Here is a 25,122-nt window from a genome sequence, read left to right on the forward strand (position 1 = left end):
TCATGGTTGAACTCATTTTAATTTCACTGCTGAATTTCTTCTCTGGTGGAATGTTCTTAAATCAAACCCAGAGTCTTTGCACCCCTAGGGAAAAGAGGGCATTTGCTAAATGGGCTGTTCTTTGCATAAACTGCAAGTATGGGTTTGTATTAATTGTGCCACTAATTAACACATTGGTCACTGTTCCTACTCATTCAATACATTACTCTTGACAGTTTCTGAAGAGCGGAGTTCTTTCTTGGTTGCGCTTATTGATAACTGCATCTTTTTTTGATAATTGCATCACGTAGTGATATGCAGACCATAATAATTGTGCAAGCAGATCATGACAACTCATGAGTGTGTTTTGAAGAAGGGTGTAGAAAAGGAAGAAATTTAGACGACTTAAAACTATTTCTTTCTCAAAGTAGAAGATCATGTTGCCTGCCATTCTGTTCTTTGAAGGAGTGTAAACTAATTTTTTTCATGAGGTGTTTGGATTTACATAGATAAGCATCACAAAAAGCTTATAGTAGTCACACTTCATTATCTACAGGAACAATTAGACAATACTGAGAATGATGGTTTTAAAATTAGCAAACTGTTTCCTTCCCTAAAGACTGGCTTGAGGGGGTGATTATGACAGGATATATAATTCATTCATATTTGAATAATTGATACCCATGAATAATTTCATAGGTAATTTCCTTAGTTTTGATTTTAATTTGTATCTATATACATAAGGCATGCATATTATTCATCCATACACATATGTATTCTGTGTGTGTGTATATATACATACATATGCAAACACAGTTTTATATGTACAGAAGTATAACAAAGCATTTCTGAAAAAAAATAATAAAAATTAGAGCCCTCTGATGTTTGAGGATAGTAAAAACTATTTCTGATCTTTAAAGAGAAATAGTTAAGGAAATTATTTTCAGAACCATAGAACAGTTACAGCTGTAAGGAATCATAGAATGTCATCTAGTCCAATCCTGTATCCCAAAAAGTGGTCCAGTCTGGATGTTAGGCCAGGTTGCTGAGGATCCTACACAACTGAATTTTATCTATAAAGAGGGAGATCCCATTTCTCTGAGAAAACTGTGCCACTGTTTGGCCACATAATATTCTTAATATCTCCTGAGAACTTCACATCATCCAGTTACATCCATTACCTTTCATCCTTTCACTGTTGTGAAAACTACTTGAATTTATAGAGTACTTGAATTACTTTACAGTTTTCAAGACAGCAGTTCCACTAATTAATAGAAGTTATACAACCATAAAATTAAGTCTTCTTCAAAGAATTAAAAATAAAACCTATGACCTTTGTCAAACCATCAGTCTCTTTCCAAGAAATGAATCAGCGTAGGCTGTTAGGAAAATACTGTTAAAAATACTTTAGCATTCTTCATTATGACCAATTTCTGGATAGCTCTCTTGGCAAAATACTTGTGTATTTCTTTTGAAAAGAGGTGGCATTGATCAAGGTCTAGACTTTTACCGTTACCAAAGGAAAATTATTGGTATTACTGTGTGCATTTATTTATTTTGAAATAATTCATCTGAAGACATGGTTTGATCTATATACAATAAACATGGGACACATTACCTTGGAAAACAAACATACAAATAAAAAACAACCATTATTTTCAAATCATGATATTTACAGGCCTTCAGAAAATAGTCATACTTAAGAGCAAGAAAATAGAAGAGTTTGAGCTTTGCTTAGAAAATATTACTTGTGTTACATTTATACCATTCCTATCTAACATCTACATGTGATTCACTGTGCACTTATCTGGACAGCCCTGAATATTTTTACTGTATTCTCCTCCCAGTGCTTAACAAATAAGAAAACATATTGTCCTATCATGTCCTTTCTGTATGAGTATTATAACAGAACTTAGCTTTAAAGCTTTGAATATATGTGAGGAAACCTATTCTATCCAATATATGAAGTATTGTATTAATCCCATTAAAAATGTCAGGGAAAATAATATAAAAGTTAGATATCTATGTAAGTCCTTTTATTCCCTTCATGATAACACGAATTTGAATGCTAATCATAATCATTCTTATTCACCATTTGAATTAAAAGTAAACAGTAACATTCCACTTTATCTTCATTTACTTAAGAAAATTAATAAATAGGAAGAGAAATATTCAAGCAAGATGGAAAGCTTTTAATGTTTATATCGAAAACACCTAGATGTCCAAATGACTTACCAAATATGACTTGTGCAGTACCAGGAGGAATATATACAGGAAATACGGCAGATGTTTTAAGTAATTTCTGTTAAGACATCGCTAAGCTAAACCCAATGCTTTTATTAAAATATAACTGTTAAAAAATCTGCTGCAAATATTCAGTGTGGTAGATGCCAGAACTGGAAATAGATATTATGTTTTGGTCCATTTTAAATTTAAATAAGAAGGGAAAAATACAAGTTTATGTTGTGAGTAAGGTAGGCTACACTAGTTTCTCTTGTTAGTCTCTTGTGTAATGTAACTCAAGTACAAGTTTTCTGTACATCAACTGATCGTAATAATTTGATGTCCATGTTGTTAATTACTTGTCACTACTTGACTGTATCCCATTTTAAGACACAATACATCTTGTGTAATTAGGGAAGACAGATGATGAAGGTTTTTGGTCTATGAAGCACAGCACACAAGATTCAAATTTTAATTCCCTGTTTCAATAATTTTTATCTATATTTACATTTCCCTTTTATTATCAAATTACACAGTAAATGAAAATCACCTTAGAATGAGATTTTTAGTTGGAAGTTAATTAAGGAAAATAATATAATGGAGCTTCTGTGTGTTTGTGCACGTATGTACTTGTATTTAGATATACACAAACATATCTGTATAAATCGGGTTATCTTCTTTTCACTCTGTGATTTCTTCTGAACTGGCTTTCTCAATGGTGGTTGAAACCATTTGTAAAGTTGTCACTATTGCTAGTCAGTTTTAAATGTGTGTTTTCTCTTTCCATTACCTTTGAAAACAAATAGTTTTCAATTATTTGTACTTGAAGCAAGCTAATCTTACTGAAAAGTTACAATTTTTTTTTCAGGTTTCTGTTCTTCTTATGGGTATTTTCTCTTTTTTGAGAAAATTGTGATGCCTCATTTTATGTTAGTTTCTAAGCTGTGGTTGGTAACCTATGGCTAGTCTCTTGAAAAGTCTTATATATATAAAAATGGTAGGTGATATAATTTGAAAACATGCAAAATGTTAATTTCCCAGATATCACCATTTCAGTCAGTCTAAAATGGGACAATATTGTGTCTTTTTTTTTTTAACTGCATTGCTAGTGAACACCGTATGTAGAAATACATGGATACATGCATTTATGTATATCTATATTATTTTCCCTTGCTTTACTAAAATAAGAAATACATTCTCTCGATAGTTTTCTGTCCTTGGATATGGTGACACCCTTCTCACATCCAGTTTACATGATAAATTTATATTACTGCTATACTGTTCATAACTCTGAGACTGACTTGTTTTACATCAAAATAAATTAGTTTTAAATAGGTAGTAAACCTTATTAAAAGACCTTGGATGACAGAGAATGTAATTAGCGCTTGCTGAGTTTTATTTCATGGTATAAAAAGCAAAATTTAAGAAGTAAGAGGCTTTTCACTGAATGAGTGTTAAGCTAGCTATACAGGCTGATCTCTTCAGGAAGATAATATACAGCTTGACTTCTGTAGTTAAATATAAATATGTTCTAAATAGAACAGAGGCCATGTGAAAAATATGGAAAAAAAAATATGAACAAAAATGTCACAATCTAATGTGAAGTGTCCTAGCAATGTTTGTGTAGCACAGCTGCTGTGACAAGAAACACAGGTAAGTACTTGCAGTTGTTAATGCAGTGGTCATAGATATGGAAAATGTAACTTACAGAAGTAGGTTATGAAAACCTGTATCATTTAACTGATCTGAAGTCAGAGATACCAATGTACTTTGCCAGCCTCCCAAAGTTAGTACCCAAGAGGGAAAAAGAATATAATGACAGTTTAACAGAAGAACAAATGGGTAAAAATGGACCATGAATAAATTTAGGCTAGAAATTATGAGACTGTTTCTAGTATTGGAAGATTGATTTTCTGTAACAGTTTCATAGCAGCATGAAATATGGCCTGAAATGGAACTTGTATGAATGACAAGTGCTTTCATTACAACTATTCATGTATTTCAGGGATGAAGCATAGCTTGCATGTCTCCCACTGAGATACTTATGAGCAGCCTGAATAAAGGTTCTAAAATTGTTTAGGCCAAAAATTATTTTCAAACTACATAGGGCCATTTTCTAAGCTAGGCTTGGTTGCTGTCAGTCTTTCTTAAGACTGATAATGTTCTGAGCAAAATGAATGCAGTTATGATCATTTACAACAAAAGAAAGTGTAAGTAATCAGCCCAACATTGTAAGAATTTATTTCCCCTAAACAACTGGCTTAGCCGCTGAGCACTATTAAATTTTAATCTTCATTCACAGTTATCCATACCTTGCTTCTTAAATTGTCACATCATACCTGATTACCACAGTGCTATAGAAGTACTTTATTCTATACATCCAGGTACCTATCCGTATTTCATAGAATCAGTTCTGTATTTTGTTCTCTATTTTTTGTGCTATTTTGTTTCTCACTATTCTGAAAAAATAGTAATGGAGGGGAAATATTAGACATGTCTTGATTCAGCTTCTCTGCTTGCATAACAAATTATTAATTAGAGTTTTAGCAATACAATATTCTGTTTTCCAATTTAGAACACCAAGATAGTGCTTCATTTATTTGCTTATGTATTCATTCTACTTTGTGTCTCCTAGCCTCTATCTCTCTATAATCACATAAAGTGAAAGAAAGGTTCCTTGTAGAATGTGGAAAAATGTATGAAGTTTATCTTTTGCTGTTTTTATTTTAATGTGTTTCTGTTTTCCTTTGCACTCTGAAAAAGTCAGATACTAGTAGTGATATTACATGCTTGGGCTGTTTGCCATCTTATCAGGGCCAGTACACATTTTATATTTCAGATATGTCAACTTGGCTTTGTTTTGTATAATGCTGGTCTCTCGGTGCCTTTTTTTGCCATCTGCTAGCCTTCATAGAGTTACACTCAGTGCCTGATGGCATGCTGTAGATGTTTTGTCACCATTTCCATTCCTGAAAGGTTTTCAAAATACACACTGTAAATTACATTATTTGTTTAGGCCATTTCCCATTATTATAAAAACTGATTACATTTTCTTTGTTAATACCTAAGATATGGACAAAGTAGGTAGTTAACTATCAGAAGCCCTAATAACGTGCTATCATAGCCCTGATTCTGTTTTACTAATGTCTAAATATAATATCCGGTGATAAGTGGATAGTGTGGTTATTTTCATTGTCTTTTCAGAGAAGTGAGGAAGAAAATTAGTATGCTGGGAGGTTATTCCCCTGTGGCACAATTAGGAGACTGGGCAGTTGTGGTCCTAGAATGTCCTGTTTCGGCCTATGGTACTGGATCTGCAAATTTCCATCCTACAACTAGGCCAAAAAAAGTCTAGCAAGTTGGCAGGAGAAACAGCACACAAAAAGAAATCATAAGGCTATCCAGACAAATATACATGTTTAAAATAAAAATGTGGTTAGTTAGAACAATCAAACATATTTAGCTAGGCAAAATAAGGTGATCTTCATCCTAGGATATAGGATGAAGTTCCATTTCTGCTTTGTAAGAAAACAGTAATTAAATGTATACTCCTTTTTAATCAGTGACCTAAAGATAGTGCTGGTGTGCAATGCATTGACCTCATTATGAGAAGTTATTTACCTTCATGAAAACACTCACAGTGCTACTGAAATGTCTGAAAAATGTGTGTATTTCCTTGAGACAAATGTCTGCTTAAGTGTCTACCTTTTAGGTAGAGAGCAATAAGGTTGCCCTGAGTCTCTTCCAGACTAAACAACCCCAGGTCCTTCAGCAGTTCCTTCTGACTTGTTCTCTAGACCCTTCACTGGCTTTGTTGCCCTTCTCTGGACATGCCCCAACACCTCAACGTTCCTCCTCAAGTGAGGGGCTCAAAACTGAACATGGTATTGAAGGTACGGCCTCATCAGTGCCGAGTACAGGGACACAATCACTTCCCTAGTCCTGCTGGCCACATTGTTTCCTGTACAAACCAGGATGCTGTTGGCCTTCTTGGCCCACCTGGGCACACTGCTGGCTCATATTCAGTCAGCCAGGACCCCCAGATCCTTTCCTGCCAGGCAGCTTTCCATTCCCTCTTGCCCACGCCTGTGGTGCTGCATGGAGTTGTTCTGACCCAAGTGATGGACCCAGCACTTCTCCTTGTAGAACCTCATACCATTGGCCTTGGCCCACTGGTCCAGCCCATCAGTTCCCTCTGCAGAGCCTTCCTGCCCTCCAGCAGACCAACACCCTCCCCCAGCTTGGTGTCATCTGTAAACTTACTGAGGGTGCACTCAAATCTCCTTGTCCAGATCGTTGACAAAGATATGAAACAGGCCTGGCCCCAGTACTGAGCTCTGGGGAACACTACTTGTGACTGGCCCGCCAGCTGGATTGAACTCCATTTATTACCACATGAGGTTAAGTTGCAGGCTCAGAGAAACTACTGTTGATGCCAATAAAGGTTCTGAAAAGACAATGGTTGAGAACTTTGACTAGTTAAGGCTGAAAAGGGAGAGTTTGAGTTAATTACTTTGGAAGATCTGCTTATATGAAGAATTGCAATCAACTTTTCTAAAACAGTCTATATTATTTGACTTAAATCTGTTGGCAGTAACATAGTTCACTTTTTTTTTTTTTTTTTTTTTGGTATCCTGGAACATTTCTACAAAATAAATGAAGTAATACATATAATTAGGTTAATTAAAATAAAAGGAATTTTAATCTTGAAGGGAAAAAAAACCCCACCTAATTTATTTCATTAGGTATGCCCTTTGAGATAATCTATATTCAGAAAACTATGAGTTAATAAGTTTACTTGGTACTGAGTTTTAATCACTGTTACTGAGAAAAGATAATTCTGATGTATAAAAGACTCTTTGTTACTAAAAAATTAATTAATTTAGTATTTCAAGAGTCTGTGGATTGGAAAATTCACCATTAAAATGTAAACATTGAATTGTTAAGATATTTGTGCCAATGTTGTAATAACTTCATTTTTGTATTTGTTATTAATTCAAGATGTAATTTAATTTTTATATTGTTCAGTTACTGATTAATTTCATAAAGTGACTATTGACACTATAGAATAACTTATATTGGCAATTATCGTTATCACTTGCATTATATAGATGCATATCCAATAATTAGATACAAGAAAGCATGTAATATTTCCCTGTAATAATGTATTCACTCAGTAATTCTTCAATAGTGAAATCCACTGTACACAATTTTAAGCCTCCCACCTTATCTTCTGGCTAAATTTATATTGTTTGTCTCTGTGTTCTGCCTTAATCTTCCTGAATGAATGACTTTCATAGTCTCAAGAAAATGTGAAAAAACAGCTAAGGAAACACACTTTTCATTTTCTTAGTACCTATTAAAACACATGTTAAGTATCCATTAATTATATTTCTTTTCATATTGTGTAAAAATAGGCTGAAGTTATATGTAGAGTTGTTAAATCATTTGATCAACTATTTTTATGCTGGTTTAAATCCAGAAGTCCTTCTTTTTTAAATGTTTTCTTACATTTTCTCTCATTTGTAAGTTTTATATTAGTTATTATTATTTTCTTTGTTATTTCTAGCTTTATGTGGTGGAGATGTTAGAGGACCTAGTGGAACAATTTTGTCCCCTGGTTATCCGGATCTGTATCCAAATTCACTGAACTGTACATGGACTGTGGATGTTACCCATGGAAAAGGTAAATAAATCCTTTTACCTTTTTCCACTTTTTTTTTTTCTTTTAAATTGGGAAGTCCAGTGTTCTGTGCTACACATGTAGATCTAGCTTAGCAGCAATGAAGTAAGATTTGTGTTGCTGATTTTTGGTTTTGTTTATTCCTATTGTAGTCCTTCCTAGAATTTCAGAAGTGGACTAGGCCCTAATACTTTCCACAGAACAGAAAGTCAGAAACAGTTTACGCTACAAATAACAGATAGTTTGTTGTGTGCACATTAATTCATACAGGTGAAAGAGGGTGAATGCTTTTTCTGTGTTGATGAGAAAATGCTTTATCTTAGAAAAAGATTAGCTGGGAGTAGTCATTTATATTTGGATTTGGTATCAACAGAAGAATCTGAAGTGAAAAATGAAGTTGTTATTCATATTATGACGTAAAAAGGAATAAATTTAATGAAGGGAGTTGTTTAAAAGAGTTCTTATTATGCTAAATTTTACATTATGACTAGCTGTGGACTATGTCAGAAATGTCAGGAAGAAAATCACAGAATCATAGAATCATTTAGGTTGGAAAAGACCTTTGAGATCAAGTCCAACCATTAACCCAGGACTGCCAAGTCTGTCACTAAACCATGTTGCTAAGCACTGCAAATAGGTGTTTTTTAAATACCTCCAAATATGGTGATCCCACCACCTCCCTGGGCAGCCTGTTCCAATGCTTGACCGCCCTTTCATTGAAGAAATTTTTCCCAATATCTAATTCCCAATATCAGGCAATAACATCCCCTCTGAGTCTCCTCCAGACTAAACAACCCCAGATCCCTCAGCTGTTTCTTTTAAGACTTGTTCTCTAGACACTTCACCAGCTTTGTTGGCCTTCTCTGGGCATGCTCCAGCACCTCAATGTCTTTCTTGAAGTGAAAGGCCCCAAATTGAACACAGTATTCAAGGTGCATAAAGTCCTATTATTTTGGAGAAAAGAAACTGTTTCAGCTTACCAAGACACATTTTCAGGGTGGCAGCTTATAAATGACAGTTTAATATGCAGTTATGGATTGAATAAATAATATAGCTTAGAAATAAATGTAGAGGGGGAAAAATAATGAAACTCAGTAAGAGAACATTTGAGAGGTAAGAAAGAATTATATCATGAGTGATCGCAGAAACTGAGGGACAGGAGACTTTCAACAAAAGGGTGGTTAAAGGCAGGTTTTAGAATAAACATGTAATACTGGTTTTAACTTTTCTCAGAGAAAGGATCTTAGTAAGAGTTATTTCAAAGAAAAAAATAGAAGACATGCAGGAGGGGTTGAAAAATGCTTAGGACACAAATGGAAGTCGGAATTTCCAGGTAGCAAAATTTCCTTGAAAAAGTGCATCCTAGTTGCTTTTAGGCGAAAGCTTGGGGAACTAGATAAGAAGAAATGGGTCAAACTTTTATATTCATGTTGATATTTTATTTTAAGTACAGGAGTGACTGAGTAGTATTCTTGTACTATGAGTGGAAACAGCTAGAGAAGCATAAGAATTTAATTTTAAGGGAAGGACAGAAATTAGGATAGGTGTCACAAGAGAAACTATATATATATAGGTTGAGCTGATAAGAACTTAAGAAGGAGAACTGCATCTGTAACACTGGAAAGAATATAGAAGGAGGACTGAAAGAGAGAAGGAAGGCAAGTTCAATTCTGGATTTCATCAGTTTTCTCTGTGAGGGCATGAAAACTGTAACAAAATATACTGCTGATGTATTCCTCTAAGAAAGAGTTATTGATAACATAAAAAGACTTCCCTCACAGAGAATTGTGCTGCTCTGTGATCCCCTTGTTCTGTTTTGTACAAATAGCATGATAATTCCTCATCTAGATGTTAAATCACTCTGACTGGATGTCCCATTTAAAACTCCTTAAAGTGTTAAAAGTGGCAAAGTGTATCTCTCAAAATTACTGCTCCAGCTATTCTGCAGTCTCTTTTTACTACTGAATGTTGCCATTGTGTCAATATAATTTGCTTGTAAATATTCACAGTTGAAGAAGTACTCTGAAATTACTGAGCCTACATCAGATGCCACATTTGCCCTTGTTACCTCTAGGTATAATACATGTCTTTTAGAGTTGCAGGAATATAAGGTACTATGGATCTTTTGCAATTGAGAAAGGATGTGGGAAGAATATAACTGTTCTTCTGAATAAGCAAGAAAGACTGATGAAAAGTGTAAGAAAACGGTTAGCCCTGTAGTCATTTAGTTTGCACCCTATCTGAAAAGCCATTGGATTACCAACACAAACTATAATCTGGACAATGAAGAGAAAAACAGAGGTGGTTAAAAGTTTCGCTTCATGGAGTAATATGTGACTGAGAATTATGCAAATTCTACAGTAAACATGGGCCCAGATTAAGCCAAAATTTTCAGGATTCTTGAAAGACATTTTATTAACACTATTAATTTTTCTTAAATTAAAAATGTGATTATGAAGGAAAGCACTTGGAAAAAATGATCTTTTTCTTATTATTAAATCTTTTTTTTACTGAAAACTCATCTAGAGAAATACTTAAAACTTGGGATAAGTAAAAGCTGAAAGTCTCAATATGGTTACATTTTATGTGAGGCTATTGAAAAAACACCATATATAATCAGACATCTGAGAAAACACATGCAGATATACAATATACAGAGAGAGCAATAGTATAAACATACATATTTAGAAGCACATACACACTGATACTTACGTATACACACATATATTGATACAAATCTTGTTTGTGTCAAGTTTTATATTATCATAAAAATAAATATGAATGCTATGTTGTAATTTGACTTGGGCATTTTGATTCATGCTGCTCAAAGATCTGCTGGAAACAACTGAAGAGATTTGCTGTGAGTAGGAAATAGGAAATATATTAACTTCTCATATTTTGTTCTTGTTTGCAAAAAGCTATTAATATTGTAAGTTCTTCCTGTAGTACTGCATGAGGCAGATAGTTCTCCTTTTATGGCAGTAAGTCACAGGCTTACTTAATGTAACTTGAAACTTCTAAGGGTAAAGTTCTGTTGTCTGAGTAAACTAGTCCATTAGGCACTTCTGTATTTAATGGACAAGTATATATGTCTTCAGTATATGAGTCATCTCACTCTGAAAAAAGTATCTAAAGTAGATGGAATGAGCCATCTCCTGAAGGTGCCTATTTAACTTTATCATCTGATGTCCAGGGGGTTTATATAGTCCCCAGATGTATTGTCCATGGGGAAACTGAGTGACTAAGTCTTAGATAGTTACCACTTGGGAAAATTAATCCAACACACATGAATGGGTTATTTTAAAGTAAGGGAGAAAACCTTTGCTCTGAAAATCTCATTTTCTGCTTTATTTCATATCTAATTTAATTCCATCTTCAGAATCTCAAGGAGTATCTTCTATTGGACATCAACTAGTGATACGATTTTTAAAAAATAATTATTTTTCTCTAGCTTTTTTTTTTTAATTTGTACTTTCATGTCGGATTGCCAAGAAAATGTATATAACTATTAGCTCCATAATGCTGTGGGATACTTCTTTAAACACACATATTTATGTTACAACTTCATACTGCTGTTACATAGTAGCAAGCAATTAAATGCGTATGTTTAGTTAAGACTTGTATTTTACACTTGGATATGTTGTATTGCTAAGAAAAACAATTTCTGTGTTTGTATATACTGCCTTTAATAATCTGCAATATTAATTTATATATTAATTTTACTGTTCAAGTGTATCTAAACTTATAGAATTCTGGAATGATTTTTCATTTGTGTTCATGTGGACCAGCATTATGATTCTTGAATGTTCATTAAAGCTTGGTATTATTTTATTTTATTTTTTTAAAAAATTGTTACCTAGGGAATGGAACATGCACTTTAAATATGGTTAATATGTCTAGCAATTTGTATTATTTACGAAGAGGAAAGGAAACATCTGTCATGACAATAATTATTGTATTTTGTCTGTGGTTATTTGATGAAATGAAATTTGTGTAATATCAGTGGTGTATTTTAAATCATTTACTAATAGAACAGTTAATTTACTCATCCCCTGACAGTCTGGATGGCAATATTGAGAAATGACTGTACAGTGTTATGTCTTCCTATCTTCATTTCAGATTTTAAATATTCCCTTTATAAAGAAAGGGGCATGTGAGGCAGAATGAGAAGGAATCTACCTGAACATATCTTTTAAAATTCTTCTCTGGAGAAGATACAATCTGTCACACAGCATATATTAATGTGATTAGAATATTTTTTTAAGAAAACTAAATTGTACAGCTACCGCTGGGTTATACCTTGGGGTTTTGCTTAGAAATGTCATGGCAATCTGGAAAACTGATTGAAACATTCCCTTGAGTTAAACCTCGAGTTTGGTGTTTGAACAATGCTCAGTGAAACTCAGCTGTGATTTACAGGAACTCCATTATTTTGGGTTACTACCATAAAATATTCCTTTGCATATCTGACTTTGTTCTTGCAGTATACATGCATGCATAGAAAGGGCCAAAATTAATTTGGAGTGCAGTAAATGCAACAAATATGACCTGAATTTCAGCCCTGTTATTTATATCTATATATATATATATCTATATATATGTATCTATCTCATGGTGTTAGCTCAAAATGTTGGTAACCTAACTTTGAGTCTGAAAAGCAGTGTGTGATTTTTGCCATTTTATTGCCATCTGGGATGCTCAAAGCAGATGAATGGCTTTGCTCTTGTAATCATCAAATTAAGAGTTTTTAAAATCCAGAATAGATTTCTTGGATTATCTAGTTTTATCCTATGCATAAAACACAATACTATCCTGTAACGTTTATATCAGTGCTACTAAGTAAGGATATGTTTATCTGGATCCGCAAGCTACGGCAAATGGGAGGTGGGCAGGAGGTGGAGCTATAAGAAGAGAAAGAGATACCAACTTGAAAAAGCTGGTAGTTTTCTAGTTTCTTTAAAGGGAAACACAATCTAGAGGTCTTTAAGATCTAAGGAATTTCTCTTTTGCTCCTATTTGTATGTCCGGCTGACAGCAAGACTAAGCATGTATTTCAAAGGTGCTAATATGTGCACACACACATATACAGCTGGTCACACAAACACTGACAGAGACAAATGTCTTCATTGGCATGCACAGAAACACCAAGACCACTGAAACAGCCATGGACATCGCAGGCAGACAAATCCTCTTTTACCAGCTGGGCTGAAGGGAACAGAAGTTTGCTAAGATTGGCACAGATTCACACATGCTAATCCATGTGCTCCCACAACCTTCCAGGTTCATGGCTTAGGACTCAGCCCCCAGATCCTAGTCCGTCCAGGTACTGGTCCCCTGTGACCAATGGCCCTTTTTCCAGTTGGCCCTGACTTCACCCTGCTCACCAGGCAGCCCATGCTGATGTTCGCTGGTGGTCACACATGTTCTCACACTTGGGACAGAAGACACACTTGCACAATAAACAGTCAGGAACAGTGTTTAAAAAGAACAGAGGACAGGCTGTGGTGGTTAGGTGCAGGGCTTAGTAAAAGAGGCTCAACTCTCTATTTTCCCACTTTTTTCTCCCCTATCCACGATGATCCCTCCCCTCACCTGCTTTTGGCCCAAAATGTCCCACAAAAAGTTTTGCAGCCTACAAATGCCATTTTAAAATCTCATATTAAGTTTTACATAACTTCACAAATTCCCTCAAATAGTCCACAGTAAATTTCTACTCTCCATGAGACCCAAGAAAATCTTCTTTTCCCCATTCTAACCAGTCACTAAGTTCTGGTTGAACTGCTATGAGATTTGGGTGGTACATTCAATGGCCCATCTATGAGAAACTTGAGTTGTCTTTGTTACTGTCTCCACTAAATCTGATCATTAAATGTGTGTGTGTGTGTATAATTTATCACTTCTCTATTTCTTGTGTTTTCTTTCGACACTGAAAGGTCCTTGACTAGGTATCTTCATAAACCAAGTGTCCTACATTCCAGATACCCTTACAATCTCTGTTTACTAGTATGATTGAGTTGCGTTAACATAAATGTCTAATGCCATTCAGACAACCCCAGGGATCCAGTTATTGTTAAGAAAACTACAAAGAATTTATCGAGAGCTTCTGAAGGTGCACATGAAGTCTAGAAAAGATAACGTCCAACACCTAAAGGGGCATGAGGGTCCTATGTGTAGAAAACTGAGTCAAGCACAGTATATCTAGCTTCAAGCCTGAATCATTGGTTTATAATGTATATGATAATACTGAAAGAAATATTGTATTAGAGGTCTCCACAATCACTTAAGGTAATGAATGTCTTAGCCTGTTTCTTTTTCTTGATTTTCTGTGCATTCTGCCTGAAGATCATGGTCAAACTCTTAGTTACAGAAATGCAGAAAAAGTAACTTAATTCTGTGTCTTGACCTTTAAGTCTTTTTATTTGTATTGTGTTCCAGTATATATCTTCCTTTCTAGATGTGTGATTTATATCTGATGGTTTGCAAAAAAACCCAACCATACTGTTGACATATATCACATCTTATTAGGAGACCTCCCTTTTTTTGGGGAGGAAATGCTGCTGTACTGTATGTGCTATTAGAATACATCATCTATTTTATAACTTCTACTGCTGCTATACAAGGATACTGCTTCCTGCAAGAAATAAGGTTTATCTTTCCCATTCTGCCGTAAACAGTTTGCAATTTTGAACATACATGGTGCGTCATTGGATTTTACATAAAAAATTAAAGTGTATGTCTCTGAATTCTATAAATCAAGCATCCATATTTTGCAGCTAAAGGCAAAATGAAAGGTGTGTCAAAACAAAAAGTCCTGCTGCCAAGATAATTCAATACTAAAGTCAGGAAATTTTTACTAGTTTTTAGAAAAATTCTAGTATCTTAATTTTCTGAACCGTGATTCATAATGAAATGCATGAATTTAATCCTTAGCTTAATTACATTGATGTTAACCATGTGATAAGTAAATCTAATTCTACATTTTCTCATAGGTGTGCAGTTCACCTTCTACACGTTTCATTTGGAAGATCATCATGACTACTTACTAATAACAGAGAATGGCAGTTTCACACAGCCATTAGCACGTCTGACTGGCTCAGAGCTTCCTTCACCTATCAATGCTGGTCTCTATGGAAATTTCAGGGCTCAGCTGCGCTTTATTTCAGATTTCTCAATATCATATGAAGGATTTAATATTTCTTTCTCTGGTAAGGAAATACCTGTCATACCGGGCTTCTGAAAAATATTTTTTTCAATATTTTATATTAAGGAGGTGAGAAGTTTAAAATTGAAGTGATTTTGATGAATACATGTACTGTATTGTAAAATTGTACAAGTTGTTTCCTAAGTGCAGCAATTCCAAAGCAAGCAAATCTCTGTGCCTCTGTATAGACATTTCCGCTACGTGATAAATATCATGGCAGTAAACTCTTAAGACACATTATCAAGCGAGGGAAGGAAACAGAACTAGTCTAATTTCAGTTAGTGAAATGCCAGATAAGCACAAGTGTCAATTATTTAGGCATTTATACTGGGTCATTGTTGTCATTTGTTTTATGTACCTGGGACATTTATGGCTCTTACAAGAGTGATAAAGCATGTTGTGTTACGCATCTTAAAAACATTGTGAATGTATTCATTAGTCTTACTTTTAATGTAGTATAATTGCCAATTTACCATTTACACATTCATTTTGGTTTTAAATCTGAAACCTGGATTGACAGTCAGATGGAAATACACAGAAATTACTAGACTGCAAGATGACAAATATGACTGTTAGAAAACATGCTGTTCTCACTCATACAAGCTGAGTTGCTCTCTTGTTTTCAGAGTATAATCTTGAACCTTGTGAAGATCCTGGGATCCCACAATTTGGTAACAGGATAGGATTTAATTTTGGAGTGGGAGATATTCTGACATTCTCCTGTTCATCTGGATATCGTTTAGAAGGAGCTTCTGAGATTATTTGTCTTGGTGGTGGCCGACGAGTATGGAGTGCACCTCTGCCAAGGTGTGTGGGTACGTGGTCAGCTGCTTTCATTTGCTTGTATGTGTAGTCATTGTCCATGGATCTGCAGATTTACAGCATGGAAAAGCATGGTAATACACCTCTTACTTTTAAATGTACTGTCACATTCTCCATATTTCCTTAGTCAAATTTATTTAATATTTACTTAATGTATTTAGTATTACAACTATCAGTGCACTTCATAGTCTGTACTTGAAAGAATTTTAAAATGAGGGCACAATGCTTACTCTTATTTTGATTAGTACGTTAGGAAAACTGGTTATAAATTTATACCAGCATTTACCAATTCAGATGCCAAATAATTGACTTTTTTTTGTAATTGCAAGCTTCCAAGTGATAAGTGTATTACAAAATCATTTAAGTGTAGTTGTAGCATATAGACCAGAGTTACTTCATAAAATCAGGTCCATGTATAGGAGTGCAGTCAACCTGGGCTTTGTAAGTTTGAGAACTGTATCCTCAGAATATCCTCAGAACAGTTATTCTGGTTTTAATATGGTAACTAAGATAACTGAGAGGAAACACTTTCTGGTGGTTCCTAACACTCTACTCACTGTAGAGGTAGCCTACATACATAGCTTTGACTAGAAACTTAACTTTTAATGGCTGATGTTTTCTGAGCTGAATTCTTCCTAAATGCCTTGATTTTAAATTCTGTTGAAAACTGTTAAAAACCCACAATCTATAAAGAGTAGGATAGTTACTTAATTGTCTTATTTATGAGTATATGCTATTTTGAAAGGTTTATATATGAAAATATCTGTATCGATGTGCATTTAAGTATTTAATTTTTTCATACTGAATTGTACAGTAAAATATAAGTTTCAGATATTGATTGTATAATAACTATTGATTGATTATGTGCTTGCTTTTATCCAGTGTTAGTTACTGTATCAAAATTTTAATATCCAAACTATTCCTGTGCTCACTTTGGTATAACAAAAGTTCTGAATTTGGTATATACATTAATGTATGTATGTAAGAGATGATTTAGAAGCTGAGTCAGTGTAATGCATAAATAACAGTTATTTTTGTGTTGGGGTTGATGAATTTTTAACCATACTAATAATGAACAGTTGTGAAGACGGGTTAAATTTTAGTAATAAATTTCTGGAAGTTAGTATACTGGAAATGAATTGGTAAATTATCTGCAAAGAAGAGCTTGTGCAGAAGCATAAATGAAAAACATTGTTATTTAGTTTTCATGACATAGAAAATAATGTTCATGTTTGTGTTTGGGGGGGGTGGGAATTAAGAGAAGAGCTGGAACACAAGGAGTAAATTCTTTTCCAGTCAATGTATTTTCTCCTTATCTTCAAAACTGAAAGATGATTTCCAGTAGAATGACTTAATCAGCCATTCCCCGCCCCCCCCCCCCCCCCCCCCCCGGCCCCGTAAATATGGTGCTTTTGTCAATAATATAAATATACCGCCTTTGTCAATATGGTGCTTAATTTATATAACATAACAATGAAATTCAAACAACTGGAGAGTAGAAATTCATGTTGACCACTTCTATTAGATTCAGAAAAACACACATTGTTACTGTTGCTTGTCTTTGGCATTTCCTGCCAAAGTGATTCATGAGCTTTAATACTTCTGATTTTATATACACTTTCACGTACACACAACCTCAATGGGAACCAACCACTATTCATAGTATTTGTGTTCAGCTTGTCACTGCAAGAATATGATATAAGACAGAAATAGATAAACTGGAACAAGTTTGGTGGTGGGCCACAAAGATGGTTGGAAGCTGGAGTACTGATCCAGTGGTGAAGGCTGAGAGAAACTTGTCTTTTCAGCCTCAAGAAAAGAAAGCCTTGCGAGAACCTAATAGCAGTTCTCAGTAGCTGTGAGATCATTAAGAGGATAGAGCGAGATTCTTCATGGTAGATTATGACAGAAAAATGAAAGGAAAAGGCATAAACTGAAGTAAGAGTTTCAGACTGAAAATAAATGAAACCTTTTCACAAAGAAAATCTTGAACAGTGGAACATATTGCCTAAAGAGTCTATGCAGTTCCCATCCTTGGAGGTTTTCAAGATCCAACTGGTTGAATCCCTGAACACCTGCTGTGACATTTGGCTTGATCCTGCTTTGACCAGGAGGCCAGACTAAAGACCTCCTAAGGTCCCTCCCAACTTGAATTTCCCTATGTTCTTGATCCTATTTGCTCTTGATAAGTATAGTTGAGTCCTGTGGGTCATGATATTTTGTCTGTTTTCTTAGTAAACGTTTATAACTAATACCTGTGCACTTTTGTTACATATCTTAGGTTTCTACTTTCAGCTATGTCTTAGTCCTTTGATAGTACAAGTTTCATAATTTTTAACTCATTTTGTGGTCTTTTCACGTGTCAACCATTTTGTTTTCTTTAAAACAAAACTTTGTGGATAAGGCAGTTCACTACAGAATACCCTTCCAATAGGTGATGGTGGGTAAGACTGCAGTAGTCTTGGTCTCCTTTGCCAGTGGCGACCTCCTAACAGTGTTTTTGCTGACATGCACAATCAAAGCCTGTTTTGTATCCTCAATCACTGTCAGACCATCATGCCAATCTTCATGTTATATTGCATATTTGTTTAACTTCATGCAACAAAACCCCACTAGTATTCTGGATGTAGTACTGTTCTTAAATATTTTTGGATGTTCTGAACACACGAAAAAATATAGTCACACTTTTGGACCGCAGCATCACCACACAGAACCTAGAGGACACTCACTAACATGTAGTATTTGTTATAGACATGCTCAGGCTTCTCTAGATAGACTTAGCTCTGAGCAATGTAGACGGATGCCATATTTCACCACTTAGCCTGCAATCCAGGGGTCCCTCCCAGGGGTGGATGCATTTAGCAGTGTAGACACAAATAATGTGTAAATGTGCTTCATTAGCATATGATAAAAGTGCTTCAATTCACATGATAGTCACAGTTCTAGTCATGTGATGTCAGATAGTGTTTGCAGCCTTCAGAAAGAATAAAGGAAAAATTAGGGTGTCAGAACAATCGGTGTTATCTATGACTGATTCCTGGTTCCTAGTTGACATGGTCCTGATTTTTTTCTGATTTTAAGACTCTTAAGAAGCACAGAAGTTATGACCAATAAGAATCAATTTTTCTGGTGGTGTTCATATGTCATTCATGGGCTATAAGTGGACTTTGCAGTATATTGGACTACTGGTAATACTGAACTTGACTAAATGCAAAATTTGAAAAATCAATGGAATCATAAATATCTTTTGAAAATTACTTAAACAGGAAGAGGCTGAATTTAATGGATTAACAGTATTTTACTGGTCAATGTTTACTATTTTTTTTTGTTTCCAATCCTTAAAATACACTGTGATTTGGCTTATCAGATCCATTAGATTGCTTGAAATTTGCCATGCAGTTAAATAAAATAATCCTCATTCTTATAACTCATTTTGGTAGTACATGTTTATAGGTTCATGTATTCAGTGTCTCTTCTGGTTATACCTATCTCTTCTACCATTTTTTACCTGGCCAAAACTCTAGGTAAATTATCACTCTTCTCATCTCCCTCTTCCACCTCGGGCAGACATAGCAAAAGGCTAGCCCATCAGTTAAAACAGTCGTCTTCATGAGTCAGAGTTTCATACCAGCATTCATCCAGTGCTCTATGTGCTGTAAAGAAAAATAGTAATTTAGTTTTTTCATTACAATTACAGACAATTAACATATAAAGAACTTGCCAACTTTTTTTCAATAAAACTGAAAATATTTTCATGTGAGATCCTATTAATTAATTAGTTAAAAAATATCTGTAAGAAGAAAAAGTGAAGAGTATGCATGCTAAAAATTGATCATATAATTAAATTAATGTTTCAAATTTTGTATTAGTTCTATCCTGCTTTAATATGTTAATTAATGATCTGGAAGTGAACTCAATGATAGCATTTGATTTGAATAGCTACAACCAGAAGAAAATGTTGAAGAATCTGAGAAACATTATAAGCTAGATGAATGAACAGATAAACCGTATAATAAAATAAATGTAAGGTTGATAGATACCATGAATGGGAAAGAAGAAAAAACTCATTGCAGTTGTACTTCTCAGGAATTCTAAATGAATGGCTTTACTTAGGAAATTGACCTAAAAACACTGAAAACACAATAAAAATGATATGGCTATTTGTATAGAAGACTGGGGACAGAGACTGCTTGCAGTAATTAATAGTTTCACCTAAAATATTTCCAAATCTATTGCCATAAAAATACTCTAGAGCTTGTAGGAGTTCAGAGGAGGGTTAGGAACAAAGATAATGAGATTGTACACATTTTAATATTAAAAGAGAGATGATGAAAGTGTCTTTCTATAATAAATGGCAAAAGTAAACTAGATGAGGAGATTCAGTTCTCTTTTCCATTAGTGCAAGAAAAAGGACCATTTAGCAGAAAATAATACTTTAAAAAAGTAAACCTATTAGAAATAAGTAATTTTCCTGTCAAGATTAGTTAAATTGTGGAAATAGTTCTGGTTAGTGATATAAAGAAACTAAAAAAGCAATTGTAGATATAGGTGGATAACATTATTTGGAATTCTTGCCAGAATATTTATCAAGCGAAGGCGGCCAATGTGCTGAGTCCTGAAGCAAAGTAGCTAGTCATAAGTGCTAAACCAAATAATTTACCATTGAATCAGAAGCCATCTTCCTCTTCTTGCTCAGAAGTTGGATATAAATTATATATTTTAATTAATATAATTATTTTTCAATTTACGAAGATACTATTTTTTCAACACTGAATTTGAGATTATGATTTAAACCCCAAAATTTTTAAATTTAGATTTAATAAATATAAAAGTAGTGTTCAAATAACAAACAAGTATTTGTTACTGAATTTGTAAAGACGAACTACTGAAATGATGACATCTGAATTTCATAGGACTGATACGGTGCTGGAATAATTTTTATAGCAAGTCTTTTCTACAATTACAGAAATATTTTCAGTATTTTTATTTAGCTGGTTCTGTTAAATGGCTAATAGCTCTAAAGTTGAGTAACTGTTACAGAATTAATACTGCTATTTGTAAATCCTGATGAACATGGTAATTACAAATGACCACATTCACTAGTTATGTGATTAGTAGTGGTTCACAAAATACATGTGTCTTGTTTATATAGCTGTACAGCGTTCCTGATATCCTAAAGTTACCTTTATAGTAAATGTACGTATTCTCAATATAGTTAAGTCCACTATATGATTGAGCTCATTTGGGGGGAGGTGTCTGTAGTCACTTGTGAATTGTATCACTTGTGTTTCCAGTATATGCCTTGTAGTTTTAGTTAACTAACAAAAATGTTAACATACTGCATTTTTTTATTTTTAATTTGTTTCACTTTCGTTGGCTGGTGTTTTAGTATCTAAATGAATGTTCCTTTTCAATACATCTAGAGATGTGTGAAGAATAATATTGTGTGAAGAAAAAATCATAGCAATAATTGAGAAATTGATCATTTTGTGATTAAATTCTGAAATCTTTTATATTTATTTAAATATACTCTCTCATGATTAGCAAGCAGTATGTTGTGGTTTAACCCCAGCTGGCAACTAAGTACTGGGCAGCTTCTGGCTCACTCACCCCTCCCCAGTGGGAAGAGGAGAATTGGAAAAAGGTCAGGGAGGGGGTTGTGTTGGGTGGGGATTTTGTTGGTGGTGTTGTTGTTGGGTTTTTTTTGTGTTGTTGTTTGTTTGTTTGTTTGTTTTTTTTAAAAAAAGAGACCTTACAACTTTCAAGCGGAAGAGACACAGGCAGTACTCACATTTTTATATCTTAATGTATTGTTATTGTAATGAAGCCAGCCATACTGGTGAGCTATTCAAAGTTTTTGATCTACTGTTAGCATCTTTCTGTGCAGTTGATTAATAGTCATAAAACATTTTTGTTGTTGTAGTTTTGTTTTGTTTTCCTTATTCAGGCAAATTCCTCAATTTTTCAAAAACATTCAGAAATGCACATGATAGGAGACAAGAAAGAAAGGAAAAGTAGTAGCAGGAAATTTTGCACTAGACTACTTTTTTGAGACTGGTTTAGGGTTGGATATTTCTAATAGTTTGAATAGTCTACAAAATGACTATGAAATAGTCTGAATGTCATAAGATCTTAATCTACGTGAATGGGTTGACCCCAGCTGACTCATGAATACTCAACCCAGATGCTTGCTCACTCCACTGAGCAGGATGAGGGAGAAAATAGGAAGGTCAAAAGCAAGGGGGGGGCGGAGCAGGGAAGGGCAACCCCAAAACCATGAAGTTGTGGGTCAAAATAAAGATAGTTTAATTAGTAATGGGAAAAAAAGATAGAAGTGATGCAAAGGCAGTCACTCACCACCAGCAGACTGATGCTCAGTTGATCACCAAACAATGATTTCTTTGAAAATAACTTCTCCAATTTTATTGCTGAGCACGACACTCTATGCCATGAAATATCTCTATGGTCGATTCAGGTCAGCTGTCACAGCTGTGTACTCTCTCAGCCCCTTGCCTACTCACTGCGGGGGCAGCCTGAGAAACAGAGAGGGCTTTGATGTCGAGCAGGCACTGTTCAGCAGTAGTTAAAACATTTGTGTTATCAACATTCTTTTGGTCACAAATCTAAAACACATACTGTATAGGCTACTATGAATTAACAGCATCCCAGCCAAACCCAGTACAATCTGTAAATAAATGGATGTATCTAATAACTAAAATACATAAATAAATAAAAAATTAAAAAGGTCAAAAACCTTTAAATTGCTTGCTTTGAACTCCAAAATGGACAGTGGATCTCTTTTTGGTTTTTTATTGAGTAACAGATTCTTGGAAAATATTTGAAGTATGAATAGTTGTTCACTTCTAGGTTTTTGTAGAAGCTTTGATTTTCCTAGAAGGAAAACCTAAACTCTGGATTAAGTCCTAATTAATCAACACTTTCAACAACGTCTTAGGCGCATGTCTCGAGGTTGTGATACAATGTGCAGGTATCATAAGTTTGTGAATTTGTGGTTCTGATGCTTTCAGAGTTAGATGTCTCTGCCTAGTGCTCTCTATCATTTTTACTGCCATAGTTAGCTTACAAGAAGCAATTTAATTTCTTTTAAATGTGTTACAGACAGTAACAAACAAGCGATTATTGTTGCTTTAAAGGGAAAATAATGAAATAGATAAAATTAAACATTTCTGATAATCAGTAATGGAATGAAGATGATTTCAGATCTGTAAGAATACTATTATCCTTTAGTTTCATGTTTTATTCAAACACTAACTATATGCAGTGTTCTTATTCAGCACACGCACTGCTTTCTTGGAATTACCTTTATTTCTAGTGAAATATAAGAAGTGGTCTCTTTTATGCCAGGATTTCTCATGTCTTTTTTTTTCTCTTCCCTGATGTCTTCCATTTTCTTTTTTCTTTACTTTTTTCTTCCTCTCCTTATAAGGCTGTCCAATAGCCAGGTTCCATTACCTTTCATTATAACTGTCATGTCAGAGTTTCTAACCTGTAATTGTTTCTATGTCTATGTAAAGAAAATAATCTGATCTCTTCATAGCTTCCCAGTTGTGTAGGGCCTTTTCCTTTTGCTTTCTCAGGACCATACAATCTCTTTCCAGTCTCCTAACCCTTAACTGGAAGACACTGATTTTAAAATCTTCTTTTCTTGTGCATATAAGCTACTTGCATTTATGTTTCTCCTTATAACATTTTCTGTCCATTTATTTCAGTTAGTCATAAAGTCTCTGATGTTCTGGTCATACAGAATTCCAAGGATAGTCCTTACAATTATGAGAAGGAGACAAGCACACACTAAAAATCTATAGACAAATCCATTCATTTATGTTATGTTCATTGCACACTTATCAGATAATATTGTACATGGATCTTTGCTGGTAAAGTTTTTTGCTACGTTGACAATTTTTTCCTGTTTACTGATGTAGCTTCTTTGCAAAGCTTGAATTAAGGTGCTTTTCAGGAAATACCTGGTGAGTGAAAAATAGAAATATCTGAAAGGTTATATTGTATCAGAGAAAAAATAAATGCAGTGAACTGAAACACAATTATGGGACCAATGGAGTGAAGATTCTACCACAGATATGTCTGCAGTAATTTGCAAAGTTACTTAATTAGCAGGAGAGACATTAGCTACCCTCTGCATATCTTATTCCATATTGCCATTAGAGTCTTGCTGCAAAGCTTTATCCATTTCTGTGCAGACAAAAAGAAATTTAAGACAGGTTATTTTTAATAGTTTTGGGGTTTAGAAAGTGTTCTTTTGCTAGTTTTAACTAAGTTTTCTTTTAGTATGCCCTATGTTTTGGCACCATGAAATTTCAGTTTAAGAAATGTAGTATTCATTTGTAAATTTCTTATTGATTCCTCTCAGAACAAAGTAATCCTTATCTTTCTTTTGTTTTTCAGAAGTAAATTTATTCATTCAAATATTTATCCTATCATTCTGCATATTTTGTAGTTCTGTTATTTTCTTCAGGGATAAGATATCCTGACCAAAGCAAAATACAGCCAAAATACAGCTAACACCATCAGTTATCATAATGGCATTATAATATGATAAGCACTTCCTTAACATTTCTTATGCATTTTAATATTCTATATAAAGTTTTAACTGTTCCTGTTCACTGTGTGGAAATTTTCAGTAAGTGCCAACAGTTCTCAAATTATTTTGTGTTTGTTTGTTTGTAAGAATGTTATATTTAGTTTAAAGGCAAACTGTGCACATTGGTTGTTTAAGTTGTCCTAATATAGAGTGTGGTTTTTAATACATTTTACATTGTTAATACTAATAGAGAAGCTCATTTGTCATGCTATTTCTCCATCCTCCTTTGGTCAATTGCAATGCAGCAGCATATTGTTAAAAGTGTATGGGACGACTCCTCATTCTTGTCAGGTGGAGCAATTAATTATGAAAAATAATTGTAATAATGTAAATGATTTTTTCTAACAATGATTTCTTTTGCATTTGGCCATTTTAGTAGAAACATTAACTTGCTGAAAAATTATGTATAGTTCCTGAAAGCAGGACTTTCCCAAATCTGACAGTAGATTTCATTATAACATAAACAATGCAGTCAGATAACAGACAAAAAAGTATGTGCAAAGTATATCAAAAGTCAATTTAATACACAGTCACGTGAATTTTTGATGTTCAGATCAATTCTGATGTAGATGCATGTACTGCAGATACATAGTA

The 25,122-nt window shown here is 34.2% G+C and overlaps 1 protein-coding gene across 2 annotated transcripts in view; it reads left to right on the forward strand.

The window, feature by feature from the left end:
- The window catches only part of CSMD3 (CUB and Sushi multiple domains 3), a 720,137-nt gene that overhangs the window by 439,262 nt on the left and 255,753 nt on the right, over positions 1-25,122 (forward strand). For both annotated transcript variants that reach the window (XM_037381737.1, XM_037381738.1), the window contains 3 exons: positions 7,772-7,888; positions 14,875-15,090; positions 15,713-15,901. In XM_037381737.1, the coding sequence (XP_037237634.1) occupies positions 7,772-7,888; positions 14,875-15,090; positions 15,713-15,901 (522 nt within the window). The remainder of the gene's footprint in view (positions 1-7,771; positions 7,889-14,874; positions 15,091-15,712; positions 15,902-25,122) is intronic.

The sequence above is a fragment of the Falco rusticolus genome, chromosome 3, assembly GCF_015220075.1.
Source record: "Falco rusticolus isolate bFalRus1 chromosome 3, bFalRus1.pri, whole genome shotgun sequence".
In the NCBI taxonomy this organism is placed as follows: Eukaryota; Metazoa; Chordata; class Aves; order Falconiformes; family Falconidae; genus Falco; species Falco rusticolus.